General features: G+C 39.7%; 1 protein-coding gene across 1 annotated transcript; it reads left to right on the forward strand.

Annotated features, from left to right (window-relative positions):
• Positions 1-1,080: 1,080 nt before the first annotated feature.
• On the forward strand, positions 1,081-14,413 carry LOC135481262 (QRFP-like peptide receptor). The gene is made up of 2 exons (XM_064761110.1): positions 1,081-1,210; positions 13,524-14,413. Exons 1-2 carry the CDS (start codon positions 1,081-1,083, stop codon positions 14,411-14,413), a joined length of 1,020 nt encoding a protein of 339 aa, XP_064617180.1.
• The last annotated feature ends 714 nt before the right edge of the window (positions 14,414-15,127 follow it).

Consider the following 15,127-nt stretch of genomic DNA (forward strand, 5'->3'; position numbering starts at 1 on the left):
GAATTACTGATGTATACCCAAAAAGGCGACAACTGTAACAATTCCTGATGTTCTCACAACAAGGCCACAACAAGGACAATTGCTGATGTACTCATAAAGAGCCCACAACTGTAACAATTACTGATGTACTCAACAAGGCGACAAATATAACAATTACTGATGTACTCACAAAAAGCCCACAAGTGTAATAATTACTGATGTACTCACAAGAAGGCGACAACTGACGCAATTACTGATATACGCACACGGCGACAACTGTAACAACAACGTCCAGGACTTCACAGAAAAACGACAAAATCATCTAACATGACCATCAACGTAGCAAACCTATTTCCCAAAAACATAAAAACACGACACACTCACTCATAGATGAACAACCTTTGAGTTTGTTCTTGAACAACAATTGTATTGTGATGTGTCTAAATGTTTCAGTTTCCTATGCATACCCGTTAAGGAGTGGACAGGTGTTGTGCTACCGTGGGGTGGTGCATTGATCACGAACCTTTTACAGTGGATTGGAATCCGTGATCACGCTGCCCAGGCAGATAAGTCGCATGCAAGCTTTCCCGCACAGGCTTCCCCGCTAATCACATGACGCGAAACAGCAAGCTGTGGTGAGGTGAATTCAGGGTTGAGCATTTCTCCAGCTGTAGCCACCAGACTGTGTGCAGATGGATGTTCGCGAATGGCGGCGGCGGACGTTCAGCCATCCCTTACCATCGATTCATACCTTACAATCACACAGATATACAGATCTCTCTGGATTAACCTCTGTGCCAAAGACCTCGGCTATTCGGCCTAGGATAACCGGACAGTGTTGATCGGTGCTGGGAGGTGCACGTGACCTGTAAGTTGGTTCACAACAAGGAAGTGTTCAGTAATATCAGTTTGAAAATTGCGCTCACTGACCAGGTCGTGCTGATGTCTAGCCCGAACATTACCCACGAACAGGGTCCCGCGGCGGACATCAGCACCCCCGCGTACATCGTAACATGGGTGACCCTCGTCAATGTGATTCTCTTCATCATTGGTGTGACAGGAAACGCCATGGTCACTATTATAGTGGTTAGAATCAGAACGATGAGAGTTCCCAACAACTTTTTCTTCGCCAGCCTGAGTATTGCGGACCTGCTGGTGCTGGTGATATGTCAGCCATCTGCCCTCCTGGAGTTTTATGCCAAGGACCGTTGGTATCTAGGAACCGCAATGTGTGAGTATATAGCAAACATGCAAAAAAACAAAGTAATGAAAATAGATGTGATGATATCTTTAAAGCCATCCTTAATTATACTGGCAGATTTAAAATATACGGCTTCTGCCTCCTCCATTCTTTATTTCAAAGATGTGAAAATTTTTGTTCCCATTAGTTGCAACTCCTCTCAACAAACTATGAAGAGATGTAACCGCTACGCAAACAGTATGTACTTTGTATACATACTAAATGAGAAAATTTATATAAAACTTTTATATCTCCCACCCCACACCATGCTCAATGTCACAGTGATATGGTCCACGCAACATGATGCTTTAAGTCAACGTGATATTGTCTATTATGGTCCATACCACCGCAACATCGCCAATCCTATGTTATGCTCCATGTCACAGTGATATTGTCCATCCCTACAGCATGCTCTGTCACTGATATCGCCCGTCCACTGTACATCAAATGTCATGTCACAGTAATATCGCCCACCCTATATCATGTTCCATGATTGTGGTCGTGGGTTTCCCTCTGGCTATGCCGGGTTTCTTCCCACTTTAATTCTGTCCGCCGTCGTATAAGTGAAATATTCTTGAGTACGGCGTAAAACACCAATCAAATAAATAAATAAATCATATAGCTTTCTTACTCTTAGACCGAAACGTTCTTATTCTAAATGGCAGTGGTCATTCTTTTAAATTTATGGGCGCGGGTTTTTAAAACATTGTTATAAATTCTTGTAAATGTTTATGTTTATTATAGTGTAATGCAAATTGTATCCCATCTGGAGAAATTTTGTTAATATTTTATCAGTCACGGTTTTACCACAATTTAAAAATCTTTGCCTTGCCCTTGCGTTTGAATTCACACTAGAACACATACTAGAAATACCTTTTAAGTTTTGTCCTTGTGTCATGCACTAAACACGCTAGAAAGATCTATAAGCCTTGTCCTGGCGTTATGGATTCGAACACACACTAGAAAGATCAATTAATTTTGTCTATGCGTCATGGATCACTCACACTAACAAGACCTAGATGTCCTGTCCTCGTCTTATGGATGAAACATACCAATAACATCTATAGTCCCTGTCCTTGCGCTATGGATCCGAACACACACTAGATAGGCCTATAGGCCGTGGTCCTTTCGTTATCCATTCGCACCAGAAAGATCAATTATTTTTGTCCTTGCTTTAAAGATCAAACACACTGGAAAGATGCCCTTGCGTTATGGATCAATCACATTGGAAAAATCTAGAGGTCTTGTGTTATGGATGAAACCCACTAGAAAGATCTATCACCCTTCTCCTTGTGTTATGGATCAAACACACTGAAAAGATCTACAAGCCTTGTCCTTGTGTTATGGTTCAAACACACTAGAAAGATCTACAAGTCTTGTCCTTGTGTTATGGATTAAACACACCAGAAAGCTCTATAAGCCTTGTCCTTGTGTTATGAATCAAGCACACTGGAAAATGGAAAAATCTATAACCCTTGTCCTTATGTTATGGATTCGAACACACACTAGAAAGATCTACAACTTTTGTCCTTCTGTTATAGATCAAACACACTGGAAAGATCTATCAGCCTTGTCCTTGTCTTATGGATCAAACACACTGGAAACATCTATAAACCTTATCCTTGCGTTATGGATCAAACACACTGGAAAGATCTATAAGCCTTGTCCCTGTGTTATGGTTCAAATACACTAGAAAAATCTACACGTTTTGTCCTTGCGTTATAAATCAAATATACTGGAAAAATCTATCAGCCTTCTCCTTGTCTTATGAATCAAACACACTAAGAACATCTATAAACCTTATCCTTGCGTTATTTATCAAACACACTAGAAAGATCTATAAGCCTTGTCCTTGTGTTATGGATCAAACACAGTAGAAAGATCTATAAACCTTCTCCTCTCCTACCAAACACACTGGAAAGATCCATTAGTCTTGTCCTTGTGTCATATTTCAAACACACTAGAAAGATCTACAAGCTTTGTCCTTGCGTTATGGATTAAAGACACAACAGAGACATAGCGGTCTTTTCCTTGCCTTTATGGATCAAACGCACTTGTCCCTGTGTTATGGATTAAACACAGCAGAAACTTTTATAAGCCTTGTCCTGTTGTTATGGATCGAACATACTAGAAAGATCTATACACCTTGTCCTTGTGTTATGGATCAAACAGACCAGAAAGCTCTATCAGCCTTGTCTTTGAGTTATGGATCAAACATATTAGAAAGATCTATAAACTTTGTCCTTCTGGTATGGATCAAACAGACCAGAAAGCCCTATCAGCCTTGTCCTTGTGTTATGGATCGAACATACTAGAAAGATCTATAAACCTTGTCCTTCTGCTATGGATCAAACAAGCCAGAAAGCTCTATCAGCCTTGTCCTTGTGCTATGGATTCGAACACACACTAGAAAGATCAACAACTTTTACCCTTGCGCTATAGATCAAACACACTGGAAAGATCTATAAACCTTGTCCTTACGTTATGGATTAAATACACAAGAGAGATACAGAAATCTTAATCTTGCCTTTATGGATCACTGAAAAGATCTACAAGCCTTGTCCTTGTGTTATGGTTTTAACACACTAGAAAGATCAACAAATCTTGACCTTGCGATATGGATTCTAACATACACGAGAAAGAGCTATCAGCCTGATGTAAACTGTATCTAATACCGCTTAACCTGGGGCTAGGGGCCGTACAGGCAGCCATGCTCATTACATCTGCATGATGCCTTTGTGAACAGTTGCAATCAAAGCGCGACTGAGATACCTTGTCAAATTGTTATTTGACCTGTAACTCATTCATAGACTACGAATTTGAACTTTGATATGGAATTCATGCCTGAAATATCCACTCTCTGCCCGGCGTCATTGAAAACTGATGACCGCTTCTGTCTTGTGTGTTACCGGCTTTATCTTCTTATTTCTATAATTTTTTACATACTTTTGTCCTTGGGATCCAGTGTTAAACGTAATGCCCTTTACGGACTACGTATGGTCTATGAATGTCGGACATGACGCTTATATTTATCCTTGTTTTATGGATAAAATACTCCAAAAGGATCTATTAGCCTTCACCTTGCCTTGTGGATCAAATACACTAAAAAGATCTGTAAGCCTTGTCCTTGCGTTTATTGATCAAACTCACTAGAAAGGTCCGTAAGACTAGTTATTGTGTTATTTATCAAACACACTAGAAAGATCAACAAGTTTTGTCCTTGTGTTATGGATCAAACACACTAGAAAGATCTTTAAGCCTTGTCCTTGTGTTATGAATCAAACACACTGGAAAGATCTATAACCCTTGTCCTGCTGTTATGGCTTCGAACACACGCTAGAAAGATCAACAACTCTTGTCCTTGAGTTATAGATCAAACACACTGGAAAGATCTATCAGCCTTCTCCTTGTCTTATGGATCAAACACACTGAAAAGATTTATAAACCGTCTTCTTACGTTATGGATCAAACGCACTGGAAATATCTGTAAGGCTTGTCCTTGTGTTATGGATCAAACACACTAAAGATCTATAAGCCTTGTCCTTGCGTTTATTGATCAAACGCTCTGGAATGATCTGTAAGCCTAGTTCTTGTGTTATTTATCAAACACACTAGAAAGATCTATAAGTCTTGCCCTTGTGTTATGAATCAATCAAACTGGAAAGATCTATAAACCTTGCCCTTGTGTTATGGATTCGAACACACTAGAAATATCAATAACTTATGTCCTTGCGTTATGGATCAAACACACTGGAAAGATCTATCAGCCTTCTCCTTGTCTTATGGATCAAACACACTGGAAAGATCTATAAACCTTCTCCTTGCGTTATGGATCAAACACACTGGAAAGATCTATGAACCTTGTCTTTCTGTTATGGTTCAAACACACTAGAAACATCTATAAGCATTGTCCTTGTGTTATGAATCAAACACACTGGAAGGATCTATAACTGTTTTCGTTCTGTTATGGATTCGAACACACACTAGAAAGATCAACAACTTTTGTCCTTGCGTTATAGATGAGACACACTGGAAAGATCTATAAGCCTTGTCCTTGTGTTATGGATCAAACACAGTAGAAACATCCATAAACCTTCTCCTTGTGTTATGGATCAAACACACTGGAAAGATCTATAGGCCTTGTCCTTGTGTTATAGTTCAAACACACTAGAAATATCTACACGTTGTGTCCTTGCGTTATGGATCAAACCCACTAGAAAGATCTACAAGCGTTCTCCTTGTGTTATAGATCTAACACAGTAGAAAGATATATAAACCTTGTCCTTGTATTATGGATCAAGCAGACTAGAAGGATCTATAAACTTTCTCCTTGCATTAGGAAGATCAATAAACCTTTACCTTGCGATATGGATTCGAACATACACGAGAAAGAACTATCAGCCTAAGGTAAACTGTATCTAATACCCCTTGATCTGGAGCTAGAGGCCGCAGAGGTAGCCATGCTCATTACATCTGCATGATGCCTTTGTGAACAGTTGCAATCAAAGCGCGACTGAGATACCTTTTCAAATTGTTATTTGACCTGTAACCTGTAACTGTAATTATGTACTACGAATTTGAACTTTGATATGGAATTCATGCCTGAAATATCCACTCTCTGTCCAGCATCATTTTAAACTGATGACTGCTTCTGACTTGTGTGTTACCGGCTTTATTTTCTATTTGTATAATTTCTTACTTTTGACTTTGGAAGCTAATGTTAAACGTTGTTTTGGAAATGTCCTTGTGTCATGGATCAAACACACTAGAAGGATCTTTAAATCTTGACCGTGCAATACGGATTCCAACACACACTAGAAAGACATGTAAGCCTTGTCATTGCGTTATGGATTGGAAGACACACTAGAAGGATTAGTACGTTTTGCCCTGTCGTTATGGATCAAACACACTAAAAAGATCTATAAGTCTTATTCTTGCCTTATGGATCAAACACAGTAGGAAGATCTATAAGCCTTGACCTTGCGTTACGGACAAACACAGATCTGGCGTTTTGGATTAGAATACACACGAGAAAGATCTATAAGCTTTGTCTTTGGGTTATGGGTTAAAAACACTAGATAGATATATAAGCCTAGACTTTGCGTTATGGATCTTACACAATGGAAAGGTCTATATTTATTTATTTATTTATTTATTTGATTGGTGTACTCAAGAACATTTCACTTATACGACAGCCGCCATAATGGTGGGTGGAAACCAGGCACAGTCAGGGGAGAAAGATCTATAAGCTTTGATCTTGCATTATATTTATTGAACACACAGGGGAAAGAACTATAAGCCTTGCTTTATGGATCATACACTCTAGATAGATCTAAAAGCCTTGTCCTTGCGTTATGGATCAAAGACGCTAGAACTATCTATAAACCTTCTAGTATAACACACTAGAAAGATGTGGTCCTTGTCCTAGAAAGATCTATAATTCACCATATATGACAGACAGGTTTAGAATGAATGTCAACATGGGACTAGATTCCTGAAATAGTAGAATGAACGGGGTGTATTGATGAATCTGGATGTGGCGTCATCTGCACTGGAAATGCCCTCTTGAATTCTGACATCACTCTCCCTGACAGCTATATTATCATCTTTATTGATGATAAGTAATGGAGTAAAAATAAATAAATAAGTAAATACAACTACACAAGAAACAGAGTACTGAATAAATTAACACCTTCAGGCTGTTATGTGCTGATGGCGTGGAGGAAAAATGTCCAAAGTGATTTATGGTGACAAAAATAATACTGAACTAGGTTTAGCCACACTTGATTGGACTACATAACGCAGCATTCTTTGCGTGCCTTCATGAACACATGAGATCAACTTGGTGATAGCGTATTGTAAGCGTAACTTTGTGGTTGTGGAAGGATTGGTGGACGCATAATGTTGGGGGATGGGGTGATTTAAAGGATCAGACGGGAATAAATGCGACATTCGCGATGTGAACATTCGGGGACAATGCTGGGAATTACTGAACCATATCGCTATTGGATTGTGCGCAGTGATGGCTGGTTTAACAAGGCTGGAGAGGATCGCTTAAATTACAGCCCCACGCCTCTTCACTCCAAACAATCTACCTGAGCTATAGTGCATCAGGATACCCACAGAGTATTGTTAGAACAAGCAGGCGTAGCTGGTTAAGGTTACATATGCACAATTCGGCCCAACATTTACCTCCGAGCTGAAGAGTTAAGAAGCTCTAAATGGTACTGGTAAAATAAATACTGGTAATCAGACATTTTTGTCTGTTTTAGATAGAGCTGAAAGCTTTTTGCCCAGTGATTCTTCCCACCCCAGCGGAGGTTACCAATGTAACAAAATGGCATGACTGTACTTCCAGCAAACCAAGTTCCAAAAATTGGTGGTCATGCCATTTTGATTTTTTGGTATGTTGTAGAGAAAAATCCAAGCTTAATGTGGAGGTATGGCCTGGTATCACGCGATTTGAAGATGAATTTGACAAATTCACTACATAAATAGTAAGGAAAATCAATACGCTAGTTTAACCTTAAAGGATTTTATGTCATTTAGCGTGATATGATCTGTTAGCTTGATTATATCATGGGATGAATATACCAGTCTTCGCGTTTTCTGGCTAGATGCAAATACTAGGCTTGTAATAAACCAAAGATTTTGCTGATGAAAATCTCGTTTTCATTACAGGATTGAAGTACCTAGATAATTAAAATTCAGTGACTAACACCTACAGTACTTGTCTATTTACGTGATTTGCCTTTTGCAATAATCACTAGTGCACTGTGTGTTGATGCAAAAACCGTAAAATTTAGTTATTCTGTCAATTGCTTGTCTGGTTCTGATCGTTAACTGCTTGTCTGGTGCTGATCGTCAATTAAATGTCTGGTGCTAATCATCAGTTGCTTGTCTGGTGCTCATTGTCAGTTGCCGGCGTGGTCCTCATCACAAAGTGCCTGTAGTTTGCTAGAGGTGTATAACATTACAATGTATTACAGTTTGCTAAAGGTGTATAACATTACAATGTATTACAGTTTGCTAATGGTGTATAACAGGCACAATGCCTACAGTTTGCTAATGGTGTATAATATTACAATGTAATACAGTTTGTTAAATGTGTATAACAGGCACAATGCCCACAGTTTGCTAATTGTGTCCAACATATAAAATGTCTACAGTTTGCTAATGATGTAAAACATGCACAATGCCTACAGTTTGCTAATGGTGTATAAAATGTACAATGCTTGCAGTTTGCTAATGGTGTTAAACATGTCTAATGTATACAGTTTGTTAGTTTTCCTTTCTTCTCAATTTTATCTGAGTGAAAAATGATGACTACAGAATGAACTTCTTTTCTGTGAGCAATGTGGTGTGTCTTTATTTCTATAAAAAACATTTGCGGACTACATCGCACATTGTTCGTGACCCATTGTTACAGTGCGCCATTACTTTATAATTGAGAACCGTACATGTCACTAAATAGCACGCGGATTAAACCCACATCTATCATTCCAAACATTTGTAGGCCTATAGATTTTATACTAATCGCAACTGGGTTGTTAGGGTTTGAGACTCTGTCCTTTCATGTAGGCAGTTGCAAACCACAGATGAAAGAGAAAGAAATACAACCACTCAGCCGAACAATCGCTAAGAGAAATTCCGTACAATGGCAGCGATATCGTTCATTGGCTGGGATCGGAGTGCTGGTTATAGATGAGAAAAGACGTATGCATATATTTGTCTCAACAAATGTTCAGTGGTGTACATCTCTGCGATGTAGGCCTATACCGCTTGTACTGGACACGTAATGTGACTGTCCTCGGCATTAACACCAGAAGGTCTTTAAGGACTCTAAAGCTAGTTCAGATTTTACGCATGTAAAGCTCTTAGTTTATTCCTGTCTTAGATTTCTTTAAAAGAACAGACGTATATACACAATTAACATAGACCTCAGGAATTCGTGGCAGTATTTTAATCGTGGTCAATCAAAGCAGATTTATTCCCATGCAAACTCAAGGAATCGTTTGTAATCACAGCTAAACTGGCCCATCGACTCTTTCTGCTCTCCTATTTAACAACCTTGGTCACGTGATTGAGCGATATCAAACGCACAGATTCTTATGATCACTCGGACCGCCACAGTAAATGGCCATATAGATTCACCAAGACACCAGGACCATCTGCAATCACTCGGACCGTCACGATAAATGGCCATATAGATTCCTCAAGACACCAGAACCATCTGCAATCACTCGGACCGCCACAGTAAATGGCCATATAGATTCCTCAAGACACCAGAACCATCTGCAATCACTCGGACCGTCACGATAAATGGCCATATAGATTCACCAAGACACCAGAACCATCTGTGACCACTCGGACCGTCACGATAAATGGCCATATAGATTCACCAAGACACCAGAACCATTTGCAATCACTCGGACCGTCACGATAAATGGCCATATAGATTCACCAAGACACCAGAACCATCTGTGACCACTCCGACTGTCACGATAAATGGCCATACAGATTCACCAAGACACCAGAACCATCTGTAACCACTTGGACCGTCACGATAAATGGCCATATAGATTCACCAAGACACCAGAACCATATCACTATTTTGCGATGACAGGTTGTCTTATCTAATCGTATTTTTAGATGCAAATGGGCCTCTACTCAGATATCGCTGTTGCCGGTAATCCAAACTCTCAAATGTAGAAAGCAAATTATTTGTATACTTACTGATATCACTGGATCGCTGTTTTCCTTTCTTGTCAAATAGACTAAAGAGCTTAGGGTACCAGGGACGCGAAATGTGTTTCCGGTTTATCTAAGATGGAGTATCCGATGATGGTGAGATATTTCCAGATTAGAGACTGATTTATTGGGCTCGGGATGTGCGCTATTTCTTTGCAATTTGTAACATTTGAGATGTAACAGCGTCTGGACACCGCTTATGACAAGCGCTTGCCCTATTTTAGTTTTACCTGTCGATGCATTAAATCATAAAGAACCAAGTGCGTTGGAGAAGAAATGGCTATGGCGGTTTAGCCTGTCGCGATTACCCAGAATGGTTATTTATCCATTTCCAGACGTAAATTCTGCTCAGCTCGATATATTTCCATCTACATTAATAGCAAAGTGGGTTTTGCAACCTGTTTCCACTATACGTCGCATACATTAAAGTTGCAGAACTGCCTTCCTGTAACCAGTTAGGCCTACCACTATTTATCACGCACACTAAAGTGGTAGAACTGTCTTTCTGTAACCTGTATAACTTCTCGCTCAGTATCGTAGCTGTCACAATATTTCACGGAAATCGGAAACGTCTTATTTATCAATGGCTTCTTTAAGTTGTCTGCGCCTCTAACCCAGGCTATTCCAACGTCTGAGGACAGTCTCATAGGTACAGATGTCATTTAGAAAGTGAATTAATATAGCACACATTCTAGTGCTGAAATTTTGCTGAGACCACCGTGGGTTTCGAACCAGCGATCTCAGAGTCAGGCACCAAATACCAGAGTGGTCTAGACAGTTGACATGTATTGCTGGCGATTTGACTATTACATTCATAGAATGAATAACGTGAATCACAAAGCACACTTTGAGGCATGTTTAAGGCTCAGCCATAAGAGAGACGAAAATGTCAAGTCTAAGTGGGATAAAGCGGGACAAATCGGCTCAGAATGGTCGGAATCGATCGGACATGTTTGGATAATTTTCTAAAGGGGTTCGTTTATTGCTCCTAAACAACTGGATTACTGGAAATTCCCATACAATGGCAATGATCTCAAAACATTTTGAATATCTGTTCCATACGTCTACAATTCAGTAAAGAATTAGAGTCATCCTTGATATTTGTAAACTTTCCAAAAGGTTATGGAGTATCTAGTTATAGGAGTGATTCTTACACACACTAAAGAATTAATCTAAACGGTGAAATCCCAACATACGGTCTATATTTACACAAAATAACATACCGTATTTGTTTTTGCAAGTTTAATAAAATTTACATGGTATATTTTAGTATATTTAGAATCTGCAAGTGTTTCATATGTGTCAGGCAGTAACAAAATGGTAATATAAGTGAAAATAAGGTATTGCCTTCATCAGCTAGGCTAATTAAGTGCTGCTCGCCTCCTGTCGTGGAATGTTATCGTGAAACAAAATAAAAAAGAAGCTGATTATGACTTTTCAAATTTGGATTAACTTTTGTTTTTTGTTTCTTATTACTTGTTGTTGTGTGTTATGTGGTAAAAAAGCAGTGAGGAGGTTGGCGTGACATATGGAATCTAGCCCCAGCCGCTGACGTTTACATATCCAGTGTATAGTTACCGCCATTTTTATCCTGTACATTTATATCTTTACTTGTATCCCCGCCTCTGACGTTTGCATATCCAGTGTATAGTTACCTTCATTTTTATCCTGTATATTTATATCTTCACCTGTAGCCAACACCTCTGACCTTTACATATCTAGTGTTATCTCCACTTTTATCCTGTACTTTTTTATCTTCACTTGTTGCCCCCGTCTCTGACGTTTACATACCATGTGTTACCTTCATTTTTATCCTGTACATTTATATCTTCACTTGTAGCCTCTGTCTCTGACGTTTACATATCCAGTGTATAGTTACCTCCCTTTCTACCTGTACATTTATACCTTCACTTGTAGCCCCCGCCTCTGACGTTTACATATCCAGTGTATAGTTACATGTATTTTTATAATGTACATTTCCCGGCCGTAAGTGGGAAGGTCTGCCAGCAACCTGCGGATGGTCGTGGGTTTCCCCCCACCATAATGCTGGCCGCCGTCGTATAAGTGAAATATTCTTGAGTACGGCGTAAAACACCAATCAAATAAATAAATAAATACTGAACCTTTCCCCCCGACTCTGACCTTTACATATCCAGTGTTACCTCCATTTTTATCCTGTACATTTTCGTCTTTAATTGTAACCCCCGCCTATGCCATTTCAAGTGTATAGTTACCTCCATTTTTATCCTGTATATTTATGTCTTTACCTGTAGTTTCCATCACTGACGTTTACATATCCAGTGTATGTAAATTGCAAGTCTGTCAGTGGTGTTTTGTCATAAGGTATTCCTTTCAAGAATGTATTATAAAAGATTACTCTCAGAGTAAACTCATTATTAGTGTTGCCGTAAATGAAAAAACAATATCCTTCTAGTCTACTAATTTTTTTACAGGATGACATACCTCCGTAGCTATACATATAATTCCTGAAAGAAAGTCTGCGAATGTGTTCCTATTCCTTAGCGTTACTATCAAACGTATATACCCTTTAGAAGTGCGGGAGAGAGAGTGGATGGATAAAAGTGAATAGGTTCCCTAAAAATACATAGCCATCATTCTCATGAATGTAATCACTTTTGGTTTAGAACCCTGGCACAGTCAAGATACCAGATCATCAGTAGCAGCATTTTAACAGTGTGCATTTTCAAAGGCGTTTTGATTGATAGCTTCAGTTAGGAGAATTTAACCCATGTATTACCATGTTCCTATATTCTCATACCAATGATCAGTAGGCGTGGCTTGACAACTGTCAGTTTTTTTGGAGGCGTTGGCATTTTTCCATGTAAGTACACTAGAACCCCCTTTTGGTTACAAGAGCACATTGATTTTTCTTACTATTTATGCAGCACATTTGTCACCTTCAATCTCAAAAATATATTTCCCTAACCTTCGCGTGCTACTATGCCATACCCCCTCCACATGAAGCTTCCACCTTTCTCTTTAGGATAACAATTTTTTATTTGAGCTGTTGCTTCTGGAAGTGAAATCATAGCAGTTTATAACCTTGGTAACCGCCAGAAGGATAGGTAATAACAGTGGACAAACAGTTATCATTATCCAGAAGGAACCAGATTATGATATACTTTATGCAGATGCTAAACAGCAGTGTAGAAATTCATGGTGTATCAACAACCTAAAATGTCTGTGTGAACAGTATAATGTTTCACTCTTTCACAATACAATTCCCAGTTTTTTTTTTATTTGTCCGGTAACAAAGCCTTAAAATATCAAAATCTGCTTTTGACCCTACTTTTGTCTTCTGATAAAACAAGTATAAATCGCATCACTCGAGTTTTCACACGTATGTTCTTTACTAATTGCACTTGATATTCAAGTAACTTCCTTGTTTTTCTGCGAGAAAAGTTACACCTCACTTTTGCACCGAATTGGACGAATCCCCATGTAGTTGCAAGGGATCCTTTCATTCACGAGAGGTTGTAGTATCCTTAACGTCAGACTTAGCCCGTCACTTTATGTCTGTTCTATTTCGCAGGTAAACTTGTGCCTTTCCTCGAGAGCACCGCCCAGAAGACGTCCGTACTCACCATTGCCGCCATCAGCTTCGAACGTTACCACGCCATCTGTCGGCCACTACAGTCTCAGTACTTATACTCAAGAACGCGAACCGTCCTGATCCTGACGACGCTGTGGATCACAGCCGCACTCGTGTCTTGCCCTTTCGCTGCGATCTCGCTGGTAGAGGACGCTACGTTTTACGACGGCTCTGCTGTCAAAGTCTGCCGAACTAAAATCTACCTTACCTGGCATTACGTGTATGTGATTATCCTCCTTGTGGTGTTTTTCCTCATACCGCTGGTAGTCCTCTTGATTTTGTATTCCAGGATTATGTTTCGACTTACCTCGGACGTATTGGCCATTGGCCAAAGGAATGATCAGCGAGCTCTAATGAAACTGAAACTCCGGCGACATTCCGTCTATCTACTCATCGCCATTATCCTTTTATTCTTCATCAGCCTTTTGCCGATGAGGGTGTTTGTGTTGTGGGTAATTTTCGCTCCCCTGAACGACATGAAAACTTTGGGCTTTGAGGGATATCTAAATCTATTGTGCTTTATTCGGGCCATGGTGTATTTTAACAGTGCTACCAATCCGGTCGTGTATAGCCTGATGTCCTCCAAGTTTAGGGCTGCCTTCTGGTCTCTGCTACGCTGCAAACGCACCAAAAAACAACCTGTTCACATGTGTGGATATTACCTAACCACGTCACCCCCACACCATTACTGTGTCCTGCAAACGCCAACAAATCGACTTGCCTCCGGTGTGAAGGCTAGCACGTTCGGATATAAACTCAACATAATGTTAACAACTGCACAGAGAAGCAGTAAGTTTCGCTCCAATAGCTCGGAGGAGGAGGACAGTTAAACTTTGGTTATTCATCTGTTGATTTTAATGATAATTGTTGTTATGATGCCTGATATGGTGCACTCCAAAATATTTCATTTTCATGCATAGACTAGATTTATAGCTAGATGAAACGACAATCAGGGAAGTTTAGATAAAGAGATATGTTCTTTATTTGTAGAACTATTGCCGTGGGGAAACGTCATCGTGTTGGTAATCAAAGTTATTGTCACACTCCCAGTCTTTGCCCTTGCTAGAATCCATGGAGAAATTTATGTATTGTTGATGTTTGAAATTTTGTATGAATCAGTAATCAATATAGGAAATCAATGGACAAGAACAAATGCAGAATAAGCATAAAACAGATTTAAGATGTGTAATTATTTTCTTATGCCTTTCCTTCTGCTCTCTTTGGTAGTCACGTTCGCTTACATACAACTATTGTGGCGACGTTATCGCTTTCCGGGGCCTCCGGGGCCGAGGAGTTTAGCACGCCAGCATGTCCCATGTCCCACCTATGAGAACGCTGAGAGTTCAAGTCCAGCTCATGCTGGCTTCCTCTCCGGCCATATGTGGGAAGGTCTGTCACAAACCTGCGGATGGTCGTGGGTTTCCCCCGGGTTCCATCCACCATAATGCTGGCCGCCGTCGTATAAGTGAAATATTCTTGGGTACGGCGTAAAACTCTAATCAAATAAAAAATAAACAATCTTTCCTTCTGCTCCCTATGGTAGT

This window comes from Liolophura sinensis, unplaced genomic scaffold (genome assembly GCF_032854445.1).
Source record: "Liolophura sinensis isolate JHLJ2023 unplaced genomic scaffold, CUHK_Ljap_v2 scaffold_14, whole genome shotgun sequence".
Taxonomy (NCBI): Eukaryota; Metazoa; Mollusca; class Polyplacophora; order Chitonida; family Chitonidae; genus Liolophura; species Liolophura sinensis.

Coding starts and splice junctions, on each gene's coding strand:
- LOC135481262 (XM_064761110.1), top strand. CDS start 1,081: ATGAGAGTTCCCAACAACTTTTTCTTCGCCAGCCTGAGTATTGCGGAC. Junction 1,211..13,523: donor GTATCTAGGAACCGCAATGT/GTGAGTATATAG, acceptor TCTATTTCGCAG/GTAAACTTGTGCCTTTCCTC.